Consider the following 19,043-nt stretch of genomic DNA (forward strand, 5'->3'; position numbering starts at 1 on the left):
CTGGACTTTGGGGATTTATGGCCCCGATTCAGCCCCTTCCTTAGGCATGTGCTCCATGGTGAACCCATGAGCTGTCAGCTGCGATGGGAGCCGTGGTTTAGGGGAGGATGGAGATGCTGCAAGGGGATGCTGAGCTTTCGTGATGGGGAGGTTGGGTGCTGCAGGTGTGTTGCCCCAAAGCCAGGCTGGTCCCCAGGGATTTGTATTTGCACTGGGTTGGGGTGGCAGGTCTCCTGCTTGAGAGCCCTGTCCCACTGAGATCCCAGCCCACCTGCAAGAAGGAGCCGAGCTGCTGCTCTGAGGGTGGCAAGACATGGGTTTATTTTTCATCCATGCAAGCGAACAGCCTGGCAAGAGGCAAACCGGGGGTGGGAATGTGTTCTGTCTCTCCCCAAACTGCCCTCTGTCACTTGAAGTCTCTGTGGCTTTGCCCATGGGTTGGAGATGGCTGGTGGGTGCCCAGACTGGACCGGCTCCTAGCCCTGGGCGCAGGGGCAGCTCCGTGCCTGCCGGTGCCCGAATTTCTCTTTCCCCTGATGCAGACGTTGACAAATAAATAGCTCTTTTCTGCTTTGGCTCTTGCATAGTGGAAAAAAACCTCTGACCTGATTGGAGAGAGGAGTACTGGGCTGTGGAAACCCATGGCTTCATTGGCAAACGTGCCCATGGCATAGCTGCCAGCCTGGCCAAATGCCCATGCTTGCACCCTGTCCGTGCTCCCCTGCTGATGGCTGTCTTATTTCAGTTCCATTTCTGAGCTGGATTTGAAGGCCTTTTTCCTGGCTGAGAACTTGACACCCAAGAAGATGGTGGTGATTAGGAAGACGAGTGCCAAGGTGAGCAGGACCCAGGCACCTGCTGTGGCTTGATTGCTGGCCAGGGACATGCCCAGGAAATTAGTTCGGCTGGCGCTGGCTTGGGCTGGAAAATGGAGAAATGAGGGACATGGTTGGTACCGGTGGCTCTGGGCTGGGGTGTGTTGAGTCACCAGCTCTCCCTTTGCTGGTATCTTGGATGCCCTGTCCCATTTAGACTCAGCTCCATGGGAAATCAGGGAAAAGCATCCAAACACCCTGTGGTTTTTGGAGTGGCCAAGGGGCGCCAAGGCAACTCCATCTCTTCCACATGCCTCATCCTGGCCCTGGTGAGGGCTGAGCTCTGCCCCATCGTGGGCCTGCTGTGCTTGGCTGAGCCCTGCATACCTGTGTAAGGAGTCCAGCTGTACTCAGGCCAGCCCAGGACCTCCCCATTCTTCTTGTTCTCCTCCACCAGCCATGTCATGAGCGGCTCAAAGTAGCTCATCAGGGCATCAGCTGACATGTTGGGCTGCCCCGTAATGACCTCCATGGCTTTGGGCCACGGCTTGCTGAAACCCAGCTTCAGGGCCTCCCTGTGGCAGGAGAAAACGGCTTCAGTGCGTTCCCCATCACCCTCTTGGCCACCAGCCCCAGTGGGTTCCCCATCATCCTCTCGGCCGCCAGTCCCAGTGGGTTCCCCATCACACTGTTGGCCACCAGCCCTTCCCTTTTCCCCAGGGCTTGGGCCTCTTGCTATCAGCAGCCCTGGGTACAGTCTGTGCCCCCAGCACCGCAGGACTGCCAGCCCAGGGCACAGGGAAGGAGGTTTTGCATGGGGCAAAGGGGGCGTTTGCATGGATTAAAGCCCTCCAGTGAATCCAGCCTGATGCAGAGCAGTTCCTGGGTGAAAGAGTTAACTTTGCAGGTGCTTTTCTTGAAGCAAGAGGTTGTTTTCCCTAAGGAACAGGGGGCTGCGGGGGAAGAGGAGGAGGAGGAGGAGGAGGAGAAGGAGGAGGACGGAGGGAGACTTCCACCTGCCAGGGTCCCAGCTACCATCTAGTGGCTGCTTTTGCAATCACAGCCCCAGCACCCAGCCCAAGGTGCCCCTGCCCGGGGTCCCCGCTGCCCCCACCCCAGGGCCAGGGAGCAGAGTATCCCATGCTGGGGCAGGGAGGTGATGGATGACCAGGGGCTGCGTTGCCTCCCGTCTTGCTGGGCTGGCTTTAAGGTTTTTGGGGACATCAATGTCTTGTCTCTGCCCTGCCCACACACCTACCCCAAGATCTTCCCAGCCTCCTTGGACTGGTAGATGTCACACGTGTGCAGGGGACCCGTGTGCCTGGCTGCCGCACAGAGTGCCTGGTGGAACTGGAACTGGATCACGAAGCTGACAAAGTACCTGGTGGGGGATGGAGAGGGGTGAGGACATGGGAATAGACCCAACTAGTGGCTGTGCAAGAGAGGATGTGGCCTCCCTCATCCCCCGGTTGCACCCTCCCGGTCTGGAGGAGCATCACTGGCTTTGGAGCTCCCCCTGCATCAACTCAGTCCAGTCTGCTGATGGCATTTCTCCTTTAACATGTGTTTTATGGCTGCCTGGGTGGATGAGCCCATCCTTCTCAGATACGGAGAAATTCCCCCAAATCCAGCCTTCCTCTCCCAGGTTCTGTCATGGTCCCCAGAGCTGCCCAGCACCCTCAGGGTGCTACCACCAAGCATCCCACCAGCCGTGAAACAAGGTGCCATCACTGGCATCTGAACTGGAGATCCTGCTTCTGTGGCCAAGTGGTGTCCCTCCTGCCCCAGTCCTGCTTGCTTACCTGATGTAGGGGACGTTGGCAGGGATGTGAAACTTTGCCCCAGGGTCAAAGTCATCTTCAGACCTTGGTGCTGGTGGGCACAAGCCCTGGTACTTCATCCTGGGCCAGAGAGGGAGAGTTAGCCCAGCATGGGAAGGAGAAGCTGGGGTAAACTGGGAGGGGACACAGCAGGGTGTCAGGACAGTGTGAGGGGTTACGTATCCCATTGTGTCCCATTGCAGCCAACTGGACCACAGGGAGAAAACACCCAGCAGGATGATGGCCAAGGCCCTTGCACCAAAGAGGGGTCTGAATTCAAGCACACCTGAGGTTCCACCACTGCTGGTTGTACTCGTCCTCCTTGATCCGCCCATCAAACACCTTCCAGCGCCACTGGTCCATGAGGTACCCGAAGGGCAGGAAGGCGATTTTGTCCAGGGCAATGCTCATCAGGTAGTTAATGTCACTTTCTGCCCAGGGTGGGAAGGTGTGAGCAAGGCAATGCTGGACCCCACCTCTCCACCCTGTATGGGTCATTCTGCCCAAGAGCAGGGTGTCCTCACCAGATCCTGTCCCCTCCCTGCATACAAATCCACCATGCATGTCCCTGACCCCTTCCACCCTGCCCAGCCCATCCTGACCCTCTGCATTTCCAGCTGCCCCCAGCAACACCCCCACCTTTGCCGTGTGGTGCTCCCCTGCCAGCTCACCTTTGTTGTCCGTGACTTTGTCCAGCAGATTGATGCTGTGCAGGTGCTTGGGGGTAGAGACGGACAAAGCCATGACATCCCCGACGGCTTCATGGAAGCCAGGGTTGGCCCCATCGCGGAACGAGATGGGCTGGTCCATGTACTGCAGGAAGTACTGGACGTGGCCCATCTCGTGGTGCACTGTGATTAGGTCGTCCATGTTCACCACGGTGCACTGCTTGATCCTGGACCGGGACACGTGGGATGGGGGGAGAAGAGAGGGCAGTGCTGGGGCTGAAAATCTCCAGGAACGATCACACCCTCTTGAGCTCTTTTCCCTTTGGCCCCCCTCTCCACACGCCCCCACCCCACATCTGATGCCAGGCTGGGCTGGTCCTACTCAATTGGGTTGGTCTCTCTATTTTTCTTCTGCATCTCCTGCTGCCGCTGCCCATTCCCTGTCCCTGTTCACTGGCTTTTCTATTCTGCATGGCAGGGAAGGCACTGACTGCCCTCCATCCACCGTGGGGCCTCCTGCTAGCAATGCCCACATCTTGGGTACCAGTGGCAATACCAGAGTGGGGCTGCCACAGCCATAGGGCAAGAGACACTGCGGTGGCATCAGGCCACGTGCCCGTATTCTGCCAAGACGTTGTTATCTGCCCCAGCACCACGTCAGCTAGGGCCACCACTTGCTCCCCACGGGCACCTGAAGTCCTTGCGGTTGTAGAAGTCCCAGGCTGAGGCGTGACACACCACCTCCCGCCCATCTGCCGGCTTCTCGATCATGGACTTGTTCCAGAACTCCTGCGGCATGGGGATGAGGCCCAGAGAGGTAAAGAAACGGTCCGACTCTTGAAACATCCTCTTGGGTGTCCAGCCCTGGGAAGAGAGCAGACAGAGGACCTGGTGAGGGGCAATGGGGGATGCTAGAGGTGCTGGGGGCTGCGGGAAGGATGAGAGGCCAGGGACAGCCTTATTCCTCTGGGCGGGGGAGATCTTTTGGGGGCAGCTAGAGCTGGATCCAGCCCTTGGCATAGCCAGGTGGGTAGAGAATACAGATGAGGCATGGAGGTTTTTGGCAGCACCAGAACATTTGGCAACATGAGTGGTGACAGCGGCCAAAGGGTGCTGGTCCCAAGGGGCTTGCCCAGAGCAGCCTGGAAAAGCACTGACCTGTTGTTTCATGGCCGGGGTGGCATCCACCTTGGTGGCATCTGGGTAAGGCGTCACCAGGTCGAAAATGTTGGACCATGACTGGGCCCACATGTTGCCTGGGAAGCACAGGAGGACAATGCATGGCAGGAGGGAGACAGGGAGAGAAGAACAAAGGCAACCAGCTACTCCCAACTCCTGCACAGGATGGATCACCCTGTCTCGTCCCTGCCCTGCCTGCACAAGGGTGATGCAAGCAGTAGCCTGTCTGCGCGGGAGATGTCAAGTCACGCTGAGTGTGTTGCCCTTCCCTGGGGCAGGCTGGCCTCTGCAGACCCATCTCATGGGACCTTGGCCCTTTGGCCGGAGCTGAACAGAGACCAGCCTCAACTCTTGGCATGACTTGGAGCAAACTATGCCTGGTGGGAGACGCAGCTCTGCTCGAGCAGAGCCCTTACCTAGCAGATGAGCAGGGATGGGACCCTTCAGGTTTATGTGCTCTGCACCATACTTTTTGTATAGGGCTCGGCGTACGTAGGCATGGAGGTTGAGGTACAGGGGCTGCAGCTGCAGGTACAACCTCTCCAGGTCTTCCTCAAAGGTTGGTGTCTCATACAGGGATCTCCAGAAGGCCCCATTGTCTGTGTAGCCTGTGCTAGGGCAAGAGCAGAAGCTGTCAGACACTGCCCTTCTTGGGCAAGTCTTACTGATCAGACACCCCAGGTCCCTCCATATCTATGAGAAGGTGGATCTCATGGGAGTTGGTGGGACCTCCACACCCTCAAGATTTTGACCCTCAGTTGGACAATCAGCCCAATCCTCTGCTCACAGGGGGTTAAGACCGTGGTGGGTCTCTAAGAGAGTGGGGCACTGACCGTTAAGCACGGCTGCCTTGTTGCTCAGTTCCACATATCGCTTGTAGTTGTTCTTGATCTTCTTCCCAGAAGCATCCCGCCAGCCCTTCCAGGCAAAGAGGAGCTCATCATAGTCCCGTGAGGTGGCCATGATGTCTGTGAGGTCTGAAGAGAGAGCAATGAAGCCAAACTGATGCTGTTGGATGGGCTGGACTGATGCAATGGTGCTAGACCCAACGTGCTGCTCAGGGGCCATCACAGAGAAGGGGGAAGGCCCCTTCATGACCTTTCTCCATGCCCATATTAAAAAAATCCCTCCTTTCTGGGCTTGTTGCAGATGACTCACTGGGCACCCTGCCAGATCTTACCAGGATCCAGTGGGTGACAGATTTTGTTCTCTCTGCAGACCTTGGCTACACTGTACGTGGTCTCCATATCTGAGAGGAGGGTGTTATACTGCAAAGAAAATCAGATCATGTAAGCTGGTTATCCTTGCTCCTGCTCTTGGAGAATGTCACAGCCCATTGAGATGTTCTCGGGTGTTTTCCTCTGGTCCCTTCCAAGGCCCCCAAATGGAGACAAAGTGGAGTTAATACAAGAGGGACTGGGGCCAACAAGCAACGTGCCACGCAGCCAGGCCCCACTGCAGCCTGGGATAGGCAACCTTCGAGTGGGAAACCCTGAAGGACCTTGGCTTTGTGTAGAAGGTACCAAACTATCACCTCATTCAACGGCAGGGGGTGGCTGCCCAGTGACATTTCCTAAAGTTTGGGAGAAGCCTGTGTCTCCACACAGGGTAGTGGCAAGGGACACCCCATCCTGCTCTGTCCCCTTGCAGCTCACCTCCTTCAGCTCATTCTCAGGCAGGGCTGCCCTCTCAATGACACTCAGCTTCTTGAGGATGCGCGTGACACTTTGGTCCTGGAAGTCGGAGGGGTCGAACTGCCTGGCCCTCATGCCATACTCAAGGGTGTGCCTAGACATGGCCAAGTTCTTGTCCAGCTACAAGGGCAGGAGGGGACAGAAGAGGAGTTACTTTGAGGACATCCCTGAGACACAAGCCATCCCTAGAAACACCACCTGGCATGCCATGACTGACAACCTCCCTCTGGCTGCCCTTGTGGGTACCTCATGGCATGGTGAGGGTTTTCATGGAAAAGGCACCTCCTGGTTGGGAACATTACCCTTTGGCTAGGGGCAGAGGCTGCCCTGGGTTTCAGAGCTCATCTGAAACATGCCCTGGGTACCAACTGCCTGCCTTGGCTGTTGCCTCTCCCCACACAGCCCCAGGATTGTTCCCATACCATGATCTCCTTGTTGTGGTTGGTGATGTTGGTGTTGTAGGCCCAGGATGCCTCGGTGTAGGTGTTCCACACTGCCTCGGCCGTGCTGTTGTACTCAGACAAGAACGCTTTAGCTTGTGCTTCATCTGCTATTTTGTCTAGAGGAGTAGATAAATGGGGGAAAGGCGGAGGGAAGCTCAGGAGAGTCCTTCTCTTTGAAAGAGCACAACCCCATAGAGAAGCCACGGCTGAGCTTTTCCCAGAACTGCAGGTCCATCAAAGGATGCCACAACTTGGCAGCAGGTTGAGCCAAGAAATGAGGGCAGAGGGGCACTGCTGGGGTGTCCCATTGGGCAGAGGATGGGATAACAGGACAAGCTGCATGCCCTAGACCCTCCCATGTGAGCAGAAAGGATGCAGCTGAAAACAGATGCCCTGTCACACCATGACTGGTGGCATTGCTACAGTGGCAGGGCCACAGCTTCAGACAATGGTATGTCAAGGGATTGGCTAATGGCACCTGCTTCCTCCACAACATGGAGCTGGTTCTTTCTCTTTCCTGGCATGGAGACCTCCTCCACCCACAGCAGAGACCTCCCTCAGCACTGTCCTGCCTGAGGGTTAGTGATGTCCCTTGGGACACCTCTTCCTGCCCTTCCCCAGACCCAGGATGGAGCTGCAGCCTTACCAATGCCTTCAGGGTAGCCTTCAGGGATGGGGGGACGCCAGTCAAATTCAGGCCAGCCCAGCACCTCATTGGTCTTGTTGTTCTGCTCCTGAAGCCACGTGGTGACAGGGCTGAAGTACTCCAGGAGGGCCCCAGCATCCATCTTATCCGTGCCAGTGAGGTTGAACAGGATTTCCTGCCATGGCTTGGAAGACCCAGCTTTCAACGCTTCCCTACAGAGGAGCGGGTCAGCAAAAGCCAGCATGAGGCCAGGGGATGGATGGGAGAAAGGCAGTGGTGGTGTCTCAGCATCACAGGGGCTGAAGGTGCTATTCCTGAGTGGGACGTGAACCTGGAAACTGCCTCTGAAGCTCCCATCTGTCCTGCATACGGGGACTGAGGACTCCCCATCACATACTCATGCCTTTGCTAACACCCAGGAAGTCAATAGGAACTAAATGTGCTTTAGTGACCTCTTGTCTGGGTGGGAGCTCATCACACGGACAATAGCAGTACTCTGGTGAGGACCACCCACCCTACCCCAGTGCTTCCATGTATTTCCATCCATCCATCCATCTGCAAAGCTATTTCTTCAGCCACCTCCATAGCCACTTTTCCTTCCTTTCTTCTTTCCTTCCTTTGCACACCATCAGCTTCCACACACACATCTGCCCGTGGCGATTGTCCCAACCCTCCTCTGTTCCCACCTGAGTTTGGCTCCAGCCTCTTTGGACATGTAGATGTCACAGGTATGCAGAGGACCGCTGTGGTTGGCCGCCTGGCATAGCGCCTTGTGAAACTGGAACTGGAGGATGAAGCTCACAAAGTACCTGCCAAGGAAGCCCATAAAGGTGACCACTGGGGACAAAGGGAAGCAGACAAGTCCCAGGGCATGGGGGAAGGCACCCAGCCGCACGTCAGCTTCCCACCATTTGTGGTCCCAAGCGTTGGACGGTCTCTGTGTCTTGAGCAGGAGCAACGCATCCCAGTCCCTGCCCACAGAGCTGAGCTCCCACTCCCTCTGCTCCCCAAGCCTCTGTCCCCTTGCCAGCACTTCCTCTACCTGATGTAAGGAGTGTTCCCAGGGACGTGGTACTTTGCTCCAGGGTCAAAGTTGCTTTCGTTCCTTGAAACCGGAGCACAGATACCCTGGTATTTGGTTCTGTAGACAACAGAGAACAAGAGCATGAGCATGGAAATAAGGGGTCAGAAGAATCAAGGCAGGGAATGGGAAGGGAAGGCACAGTGCTGAAGAAATCTGCACAATTAGAGTGTGCTTCCATGTATTTCCATCCACCCACCCATCTATCCATTGTTCTCCAGCCATCTCCATGGCTAATTTTTCCTTTTTTCCTTCCTTTCTTCTTTCCTGCCTACCTTTCCTTCCCCAGCTTCCACACCCCCATCCACCCTTGGTGACTGTCCTCTACCTCAGATACCACCAGTCATAGTTGTAACGGTTTGGGGGCGTGCGGCCATTGAACACGTTCCAGCGCCACTGGTCGATGAGGTAGCCGAAGGGTAGGAAAGCGATCTTCTCCAAGGCCATCTTCAGCAGATAGTTGATGTTGCTCTCTGCATGAAACAGAGCCTGAACCAGGTTGGGAAGGAGTATGGCTGGACAGCACTATGGCCATTAGACTTTTTGTGGGCAAGAGAGTGAGCAGATCTGGATGAGAAATGAGGACAGCATTTCAACGTGTAATTTTGGTCCCTAGAGAAGGCTGTATAGGATACAAGAGGTTTCTCTAGATACGGCTCCTACTTGGGGGAACATCTGCCTTTTTACTGAGTGGGGACAATGGGAGCGACAAGCACTGTGTCCCCTTACTTTCAGCCTGGCTCTCAGAGTGAGAAGGTCTTTGGTGAGTGTAGCTCTAATGGTTCCCTCTTTACACATTTACCCTGGGGCCTCAGGGTGAAGGGAGTTTGATCTGCAGGGCTGTCACACCACTGCAAAGGCTCTCAGGGTTTAGACCCAGAACCAGAGTCAACTCTAGGACAGGCACCACCATATCATGGGGAGCACAGGGGATGATGACGTCTCCTTTCCCCATTGCCTCGAGGAAACCCAGGGAAAGAAGGTTGGCGAAGGACCCGCCGGAGACCCAGCTGAAGCCGTGGGGTCAGAGAGGGGTTGGCAGCACTGCCCTGAGGGTCTACTGGCTGCCATCGCCATGGTGGCACGGCTGCCAAAGGCTGGTTAGTCGGGCAGCGATGCCTTGAGGCAGGGACCATCTGCTCCGTGGTGTTCATGCAGCATTGGCCCAGTGCTCTTGGCTGCTGCGATGGCTTCCCTGTCATGAAACGTATTTAATGACAAGGCAGGAGGATCCCAGGACCGTCCCTCCTCCGCAAAGCAGCTGCCTGCGGCAGGAGTCTGCAAATGCTTGGTTTCCTCTGCCGCCGTCTGCTTTGACGTGTCGGCTGAGAGACATTGGGCGGGGGGAGAGAGACTCTTGCCAAGCCGGGCAGTGCCCTGCGGCGACAAGTCCTCCTCCGCTGTGCCGGCTGGCAGGCAGACACGTCACCCGCTGACTGTCCTCATGACTGCGCACGTAAGCGCTCAGTGCCTCCTCCGCAGAGCTACACCGGGAGCTCCTGGGGTGGATGTTTCTTGGCGAGGGAAGGGAAAACACTGGAAAGGTCAAAGCCGATCAAGCACAGAGATGCTGCTTTCAGATTTGGGGCTCTGATGGAGAAGGGAAGGGAACAGACGGGCTCTGGAGAGCATCCCTCCTGCCCTTGAGGGTGAAGAGGATGGCTCCATGAAGGGTCCTACGTGGACCCACGGAGCCAAGAAGGGGTTATGCATGGACCCGTGGAGACAAGATGGATCTTACACGGACCCATGGAGACAAGAAGGGTTTGTGCATGGACCCAAGCATGGGTGAAAGGCACACAACCAGCCATAGGGTCTTGCCTGCTCTGGGCTGCGTTGCCAGACTGCAGCCCACCCTGACATGTCCCAAACCCTTCCTGGTGCATGGGCAGTGCCTGAGCCCTCCAGGCCACCCAGGGCGGCTGCCATACCTGTGTCCTCAGTGGCATTGTTGAGGAGACCAATTTTCTTGAGGTGGCTGGGGGTGGAGACAGACAGGGACATGACATCGCCGATGGCCTCATGGAAGCCAGGGTTGGCCCCGCTGCGGAAGGAGACGGGCTGGTCCTTGTATTGCAGGTAGTACTGGACGTGGCCCATCTCGTGGTGCACCGTGAACAGCTGCTCCATGGTCACCGTCGTGCACTGCTTGATCCTGCCGGGTGGAAAAAGCGCATCGCCTGAGCTGGGTGAGGGACCCTGGCTGCCTGTGCACACTCTCGATGGGAAGGACCCTCCAGAGTCCCTGGGAGGGTGGCAGCACCCCATGGGGAAGGGAAAAGACCCAGTGGAGGGGAAGGCAGGGCAGCGTGGTGCCCCAAGACCTTACCCCAGAAGGTGACAGATTGGGCTGCATGGCCAGGCTGGGGGTACCCAAAATGGTGACCACCAAGGGGGATGGAGGAGGGACTTACCCACCCTGTAGTCCTGGGCCCCTGCATGTCCCCACGCACCTGAAATCCTTGCGGTTGTAGAAGTCCCAGGCTGAAGCGTGACACACAACCTCCCGCCTATCCGTTGGCTTCTCAAGCATGGACTTCTCCCAAAACTCGGGGGGCATCTCCAGCAGCCCCAGGGAGGTGAAGAACTCCTCTGAGACCCGGAACATGTGCGTGGCATTCCAGCCCTGGTGGGCAGCAGGCAGTAGGTTACGACTGTGGAAGGGGCTGACAATGCCCTGGATGTTGCCTCTGATGCTCTCCCAGCACCGTGGGGATGAGGTGGGTCCCTCTAAGGGACCAGGGTCCTGCCCCTCTCATTCTGATGGGGAACCCTGGCACCAGAAATGGGGTGAGCATTCCTAAGAACCACTGAACAGTGGTGCTGACACCCAGCGTGGACAGAATAGGGGAGCAGGGCTGATGCCCCAGGAAGGCTTGGAGCTGTGTGATGGTGTGGACACAGCCCCCAGCCCGGGGACTGGCACCAGTCCCACCACACTGTTCTTCCTCTTTGCACACCCACTGCCTCTTTGGTCATTGTCAGAGGGGGAGTGGGGTCATTACTTTATCCCTTCCCCTCCCAGACATGGCTTTTCTGCTGTCCCCTATGGAGGTATGAGAAACCACTCACATGGGTCAATGTTATGTGCAAGCCCTGGCCAGCACCCCCCCGTTTTTGTCCCCCCGGTGCCACCAGTGAGTCCCTCAGTCCATCACCTGCTGCACCATGGTGCTCGTGACGTCGAGGTTGGGCTTCCCAGGGTAGGGGACCATCAGGTCATAGATGTTGTTCCACTGCTGAGCCCACATGTTGCCTGAGGAGAGAAAACAGCTGGAGCAGAGCTGGTGGTAGGTCAGGAGGAAAAGAAACACAGTGACAACTGGGACCTCCCTGTCCCACTATGGCCCTGCGTGTGCCCCTCTGCCCCCACCAGCACCCATGGGCACAGGCTGGGAGGATCTCTCCTCTTACCGAGCAGGTGAGCGGGGATGGGACCCTTCAGATTGATGTATTTGGGGCCGTAGTAGTCATAGAGCTTCCTCCGGACGAAGGCATGCAGGTTGAGGTAGAGTGGCTCCAGCTGGTTGTAGAGATGCTCCAGGTCATCCTCGAAGGAGACTGAGTCGTACCAGGAGCGCCAGTAGCTTCCCGTGTCCTCAAATCCTGCCAGGGAGGCAGTGATGACGCCCAGCGCTGGCCCCCGGGGGCTTCCCCCCAACCCAGCCCCAAGAGCTGGGACCCGGGGACAGCAGTAGGCTTTTTGCCCCTTCCCCAAAGTGTTGGCACAGGGGAAATGGAAGTTGGATGCCCAGCAGCATGCGGAATGGGGAGAGCAGCAGGGCACCCCATTGCCCCAGTTCCCACCCCTGATCCCTGACCACCCCCTGCATCCCCCCATCCCGCTCGTACCATCCATCCGATAGGCCTCGTTGCTCAGCTTCACGAACTCCTCGTACTTGGCGCGCAGCGGGTTGCCCGCGGCATTATGCCACCCCTCCCAGGCATAGAGCAGCTTCTTGTAGCTGCGGGAGGTGGCCATGATGTCCGAGATGTCTGGGACAGAGGGGACAAGCAGTACATGAGAGAGGGGCAGGAGGAGGTCACATCCCACCACAGCTCTGCAGAGGTGCCACCACCATTGTGCCAGACCCGTACTTGCCCCAGGACAACCCTGATGAATGCGGATGGGACCCGCCAACCCCAACCCGCTGGGGATGTGGGGACCAGGACAAACTCATGGCCATGGGGTGCTCAGCACCCCGCGGGCATGAAGGGACAAGGACTATACCTGGCTCCAGCTCCCAGCAGGTACTGTTGGGCAGGCACACCTTGGCCGTGGAGTAGATTTTGTCCATGTTGCTCAGGATGGTGTTGTACTGTGGGGAAGGAGAAGACATTGGGGTTGGAAGGGGATGGGAATGGCCCTTCAGGAGGGATCTACAGAATTCCCAGCTCCGGAGCATGTGTGTGTGTGTGTTTGGACGGATGTGGAGGAACATCGGTGTGTTTACCCAGCACGTTTTTGGTGAGATAAGCATGTTATCACCCGGAGTTTTACACTCTTTGCATGGTGGGAGCAGGGAGGCTCTTTGGGACAGACAACCCCTGCACAGCCGCTCACCAAACCCCCCTCGAACGTGGCGTGAGGGCTCACGGTGTCCCGGAGCGGGACTATTTATAAAACTCTTTGTCAGCGGGGCTGCGGCACGGCCTGTTTATCTAAGCGGGTAAAAAAAAAAAAAAAAAAAAAACCAAACCATAAGAAAAGCAGGAGGAGGAGGGGGATTTATTTCTGTGAACTTCAACAACAGCAAACAATAGCAACAGGAGGTTTCCTGGAACCTGCCTGGGGAGTCCATTCCCAGGGAAGGAAATTCCTCCTCTCTGTCCCTCTCTGCTCCCATCCCTCTGCTCCGGCTTGGGAAGAGGGGATGGAGATAGGGGATGGTGGTGGCTGTGGGATGGAGCTGCCTGGGGACAGGCGAGAAATGACTGATGTGCAGGGAGGAGACGTGATGATGTCTGTTATCTGGGAGAGGGCAGGGATGGGTTTCCTGGAAGGAACCAGGGCTAGGACTTCTCTGGAAAGGGTTGTATCGCTGGGCTTTGCCTGGGTTTTGGTGGGGAGGGCTGTCAGGGAGCCATGGGCCAGGATGGAGGGGACAATAGTGCCAGCGGCCCTGCGCTCATGCAGAGGCAAGTGGCTGCCAGTGTCAGCCTGGGCTGGGCGATATTTTCACGCGTGGAAATTGAAATTGTGTCGCATTTAGGTAAACTACCCTGAAAGCTCAGGACCGTGATGGGAAACGCTCAGGAAGTCCTGATGTCCCCAGCACGGAACTGTGTCACCAAGGCACAGCATTTCTGGGCTCGCAGGGAGGGGTCAGGAGCCAGGTGGCTGCAGGAGCCCTCCTTTTCAGTATCCCTGAGGAACCTCGGGGTGGGGGGGTCGAGCCAGCTGGCCCCTGGCCACGGACACAGCCTGGCTGGTCTCCAGGTGACGCCCAGGACTGCTCTGTGTAAGCAGGAAATCTCCAGTTACCACTGGGATAGCTCTGAGACGAGGTTAGGGCTGGATAATGGGGCAAGCAGGCACCCCATATTCCCATGCCATCTCCACCCTCCATCATTGTCTTCCCTGTGCAGAGGCCAGGGAGACCATCCAAAATGCAAGGGAGAGGCAATGGGCCAGCAACAAAGTCTGGAGGCTTGGGAAACGTCCCTTTAAGGGGGTTCACAGCACCCCAGCAATGCCCGGGGCTTCGCCGGCACCTCGCCTACCTGCTCTCTCTTCTCCAGGGGTAGGTTGGAGGGTCCCAGGGTCTGGATGGAGCCAATGATTTTCCTCAGCTGCGGGTCACTGAAATTGCTCCAGATGCTGCTGTAGAGCTCCTTGGCTTTCTTCCCCCACTGCTCCGTGAAGTTTTGCTCCTCCAGCGACGCCTGGACCTGCATGGCAAGAGGGGGCATGGGGACTCAGGACCAGCCCTGGGACACGCCACAACCCAGGCGACGGTTCGGGGGGCCGGATTCAGACCCACGAGGCTTTGTGGGAGCCGGAGGGGACGGGACATGAGGTGGCAAGCAGGGCTGTCCCCAGTCCGTGACATTCATAGATTGAGACGTCAGCTTCCAGCCGACACGGCAATGTCTGCAGCCCCCGCTCGCCTGCAGCGCTCCCGGCGAGCACCCGCCAAGGTGGCCTTTGACGATGTTTTGGAGGCGGCTCTGGGGTGTCGTGGCCCAGATGGGGTGGGGGTGCTGGGACAGGGGTGTCCACGCCGTGTGGGCAGGGTGTCCAGGTGCTCCCATGCTGGCTCTGGCAGCTGCCAGACTCCAGTTTCAGAAGGAGGTCTGAAGCCTGGCTTCATTTTATTCCTATTCCTGCTGTTTCTCACCTTTGCAGACGCCCAAAGGAAAGCTACAAAGCTGCCAGGTTCACTTTTCTCCTTCCTATACCTCCTTGCTAGATCTATACGTTTCTCCTTCGGCTGGCTGCAGCCCATGCCCTAGAAGTGCCACATCTGGGTTTCACCTTGCAGAGGGGCACCCATTTGCACCGAGACCCTGGGTTTGGGTCTCTCCCTGTTACCCGTCTCCTGCCAGCCCTGACGTCCCTTCCCAGGGCCGTGGGATGGCCGGGAGCTGCCTGCACTGTGGGGGGTTATTTAGGCAGCTGGAGCTGTGGCCAGCGGCCACGATTTTGGGACGGGGTGTATTGTGGGCAGTCGCATCCCAGCCTGGCCAGTGTCAGCTGTATTTTCGGGAAACATTGACCTTTCAAGAGTGTCCCGGCTCGGGCGATGCGCAGGATGGAGTGAGAAGGTGCAGAGCGCCTGTTTGCTGTCTGGGTGCTCTCCCGGCATGATTTATGGAGCTCATTAGTTGTTATTCGTGGCATTTTTAGCCTGGCTCCAACAAGCCTGATTTGTTTTATTTTAATCTTCACATTCCCTCGGCTGGCACTAGGGAGGGAAGGGAGTTACGGTGCGGCAGGGTTAGCAGCTGCCCGGGGCAGGCACCCATATGGCCAGGTGACACAGGGGCAGGGATGCCGAAAGTGCTGGGTGCCGCTGGTTGCCCACCGTCGGGCACCCACCACCTCCCTCGGACATCCCAGCACCCAAATCATCGCTCTGGGTACCACCTGGCCCCGATCCTCCCACCAGCCCCACAGACACCCTGCACTGGAGCAAGATGCTCTTGCATCACCCCACTAAACGGGGGATATCTTTACCGGCTGGGGAGCCGGGGGAGCTGTAGGAAGCAGAGTCCAGCTGTGTTTCATCTTCTCCTTGAACAGGCGCCTGTGTTTGGTCAGGCAAATCGTACCCTAAACTCTCCTGACAGCTCCGGCGGAGCGAGCCGAGGCTGGCGGCACTGCCCAAGACCCCCACGCCACGGCCGTGCCCACCAGCCCTGGCCCTTTACCCCCATAGCTGGGAGCAGTTTCGGTGGGGGGGTGCCCCTTTGGGGGGGCTCAGAGGCCCCTGGCTGCCCACAGCCCCCAAGTCTCCCTCCCAAAGCCCCCCACGCCAGTCCCTCCCTGCTCCTGGTTGCACAGTGAAGATTCAACCTCACAGGATGTGGCCCAGGGTGCTGGGGCTGCTCTGCCCCGGACACCCAGAGAAGTCCTGCACCCATGAGAAGCCCCCGAACCCCAAACACCATCTCCACCCTCTTGCCCAGCGCCCCAGCTTGCGGGAGATGGTACATATCCCTCTCCGGCAGCCGAGCTCCATCTGTCATTCCAGCATCCCTCTGTCTGTCCCTGCACGGCTGGGGGCTGCTGCTTCGTCGTAGGTCCTGGAGGAACCCGCACCATGGTGGCCTGGCTCAGGTGTTAGAGATGTGTCTGGGGTTTTCCTGGCCCAGGGGATCCCCTAAATTCAGCCTTTTGGGTTGTGCTTGGCCAGCTGTTAACCCCTTAGGAGCCAGTGCCTCCCAATCCCGCCGCACACCTCCCTGCTGCCCCATCGGTGGGCTGATCCCAGGGGCTGGATCCCCTCCTCTTCCTGGGCTGCCTTGGGAGCTTTGACATCGCAGGGAGCACCTGGTCGTGATCCTCGGGCATTTATTAACACAGGAAAGGGTGAAGGCTGGCCTGGAAATGCCTCTTGAGAAAAGTCCATGCAAGGTGCTTTCCTGGCCCTAACCTTGGACTCAGCGTGGCTGGGATGTTCCTGCACTGCCCTAAAGTCCCCAGCCCCACTGAAATACCTGCAGCAGGCGCCGGATGCGTAAGCAGACATCACGTCAGCTCACCAAAAAAAAAAAAAAGGCTGAAGTGGCACTTGGGTGCTCTCGGGTCTCCTGCCATGTTGGCAGCTACCAGACCTGGCTGCGACGTTACCCCCACGCAGAAAGACACGGTTCCTCCCTGCTGCGGGACATGCTGTGCTCCCCCAAATCCCCGGGGGATCTGGAAGGGTTTGGGGCTGTATGGCAGCCCTTGGGGTACGGGGGTGACGTTGGGGGTCCCTGAACGCACGTAAGGGCTGCGCCGACCCCCGTGCATCGCTAGCTGTATGGGGCGGCGGGTATATCTCCGAGCTGCACGCAGCGCTGTGGCCGTGCCCCCGGTACTGGGGCAGCCGGCAGCTCCCCCCCGGGCACAGCAAGAGCCGGGAAAACCTCTGCAGCCTGGCCAGGCACCGTGATTCCCTGGCCCATGCCGGGCAGGGGCCGTACTGCAGCTCACCCAACCGAGAGCAGCTCCCGGGCTGCTCGAACTCCCTGCCCCGCTAAATCCAGCCCAAACACACGCAAATCCCAGGCAAAACACGCACATGCTTGTGGGATGCACACAGCATTGCTCCCTGCTGGAACTCTGCCGGCACGTAGCTGGGCTGATATCGAATTCCCCGTAGCCTGGAGTGCTTTCCCGAAGCTGGCTTCATCCCGTGGGCTGGGGACATGGGGACGAAAGGGTGGCAGCCTCGGTCCTGATGCCACCCCGTTGCTTGTGCGCACTTTGGGTTCCCGCTGTCCGCCCCAAACAAAAAGCCCGCAGCACCGGGACTTGGCAGGGCTCTGGCACAGCACAGCACCAGGATGTGGTGGCACCGGGCAGGGACAAGGACACTTGACACCTGACCCCAGTCTGGGAAGGTAGGAAAGGAAAATAGAAGGTGCTTGAAGGAGGCAAGCACCTCTAAAAATAACCTGAACTCTGTCCCAGGACCAGGGCGGCTCTCCAAGGGCCAATTTGGGGCAAAACCCAGCGGTTCCCGGACTACGAGTCCCAGCCCTGGTTTGCCACCCTGAGGTGCCCAGAAAGGATCCCGCGGGGAGGAAAGGGACCACGCCAAGTGTCCCCACCGTGCCCCAACCCCCCCCCCGCCCCAGTAACCCTGGTACTGGGGACACCCCCACGGTGACATCACCCCCGTCCCACCACCCACCTGCAGAGCAGCGTTATTGTCCGTCAGGTTGGTGTAATAATCCCAGCTGGCTGAAACGCTCTTGAAGAGGACGCGCTCAGCCGAGCTGTTGTAGGCGCTGGCGAAGACGATGGCCCCTTCCTCAGTGGGTTCATACTGGATGGGCTCGAGGCCGGGCTGAAGGGCACCCACCAGGCTCAGCCCCAGCAGCAGCCCCAGCGCCGGGGGCATCGCGGCAGGAGCGGTGCACGGAGTGGGGGGGCCCCGTTCGGTGCCTTGCGAGATAGCTTTGCCTCCGCTGCCGGCTGCTTATAAGCCAGCAGCCTTCGCGCAAACCCTGCCCACCGAGCCTGCCTCCCCTCGTAGATAAGACCGGAGCATTTTGCTCTCCCTTCGGCAGCTCCCGGGCTTGCGGGAAGGAGCGGGGAGCGAGCGCTGCCTTGGGGTGCAAAATCCCTTTGGCGTTTGGCCATGCTGGGAGGGAAGGGGAGGGGGCTGGGGAAGGAGACGGAGGAGAATTGAGGGAAAGGCGGAAAAAAGAGAAAGGAGAAAGGCTGGGGCGGAGGTGGGAGGCAGTTCCATCCCTGCAGGGTCCCGGTCCCCTCCCGGCTCGGCGCAGGGGGATACAGCTCAACGGGACCGTGGTGCTCGGCAGGAGATCCCCTCCCCACGCCGGCATCACGCGGTGAACGCCCCTCGGCAGCGCCCCAGCCACCCGCCGCGGGACACGAGGGTGAGCGCAGAAGGGAAAGCGTTCACTTGGGGGGCAGCCAAGGTCCATCTCCTGCTGCTTCTTGCCAAAGCGACCCCCTCGCCAGCGTAACCTCATTTTTTTTTCAGAGAAACGGAGTATTTCTGCTGCTGGTGAAGGAAATCCCATCACATCACACCAAGTGTTTTGGACTTGGAGGATTTAGGCTGGTGACAAATGAGTAACAAAAAGTTCCTTCAGAATGAAAACCAGACCCGTGTCGGTGGGCTTGATAGCTCCTCTTTTTTTTCTTTTTTTTTTTTTTTTTTTCTTTTTAATTAACTTAATCCCTTTCCCCCAAGGCTTGGCTCCAGCTCTGGGAGCCGTTCCCAGGCTGAGCTTAGGCCCTGGCTTGGTTGAGCCCATCACCCCTCGTCAGGGCCACCACCCCATGGGGACACAGGGGACACCTGCCACGGAGGGGACAGCTTTTTGGGAGGGGACAGAGGGAAACCCCTTGACTTGTTGGCCCCGCTGGGTGCTGCAGAACAGCTGAGCACAGCCACAGCCCCTTGGCGTGAGCCCACGGGGTGACCCCATGGGGACACCATGGTCCCTCGATAAGGGATGAGTCCTCCTGCCGGGGCTGGGGACCCTACAGGGTGTGCAGAGCCATTTCC

The 19,043-nt window shown here is 58.2% G+C and overlaps 1 protein-coding gene across 3 annotated transcripts; it reads right to left on the reverse strand.

Moving 5' to 3' along the window:
- Positions 1-296: 296 nt before the first annotated feature.
- Positions 297-18,401, reverse strand: ACE (angiotensin I converting enzyme). 3 transcript variants are annotated; one of them, XM_030023280.2, is made up of 26 exons: positions 17,694-18,399; positions 14,071-14,238; positions 12,578-12,665; positions 12,199-12,342; positions 11,761-11,952; positions 11,505-11,602; positions 10,800-10,972; positions 10,278-10,501; positions 8,675-8,819; positions 8,308-8,406; positions 7,952-8,074; positions 7,266-7,477; positions 6,599-6,735; positions 6,138-6,296; positions 5,663-5,750; positions 5,316-5,459; positions 4,899-5,090; positions 4,462-4,559; positions 3,995-4,167; positions 3,307-3,530; positions 2,922-3,066; positions 2,618-2,716; positions 2,074-2,196; positions 1,203-1,390; positions 959-962; positions 297-926 (listed from the first exon to the last, which is right to left on the reverse strand). In XM_030023280.2, the coding sequence occupies exons 1-26, from the start codon at positions 17,901-17,903 to the stop codon at positions 737-739; spliced, it is 3,840 nt and encodes a 1,279-aa protein (XP_029879140.1). In that variant the 5' UTR covers positions 17,904-18,399; the 3' UTR covers positions 297-736. The 3 variants fall into 3 exon arrangements, with proteins under 3 accessions (XP_029879140.1, XP_029879139.1, XP_029879141.1); XM_030023279.2 differs by lacking the exon at positions 959-962 and having other exon boundaries at positions 1,187-1,390; positions 8,675-8,825; positions 10,284-10,501; positions 17,694-18,401; XM_030023281.2 differs by lacking the exon at positions 959-962 and having other exon boundaries at positions 297-921; positions 17,694-18,400.
- Positions 18,402-19,043: the final 642 nt, after the last annotated feature.

Source organism: Aquila chrysaetos, chromosome 8 (assembly GCF_900496995.4).
Source record: "Aquila chrysaetos chrysaetos chromosome 8, bAquChr1.4, whole genome shotgun sequence".
NCBI classification, from domain to species: domain Eukaryota; kingdom Metazoa; phylum Chordata; class Aves; order Accipitriformes; family Accipitridae; genus Aquila; species Aquila chrysaetos.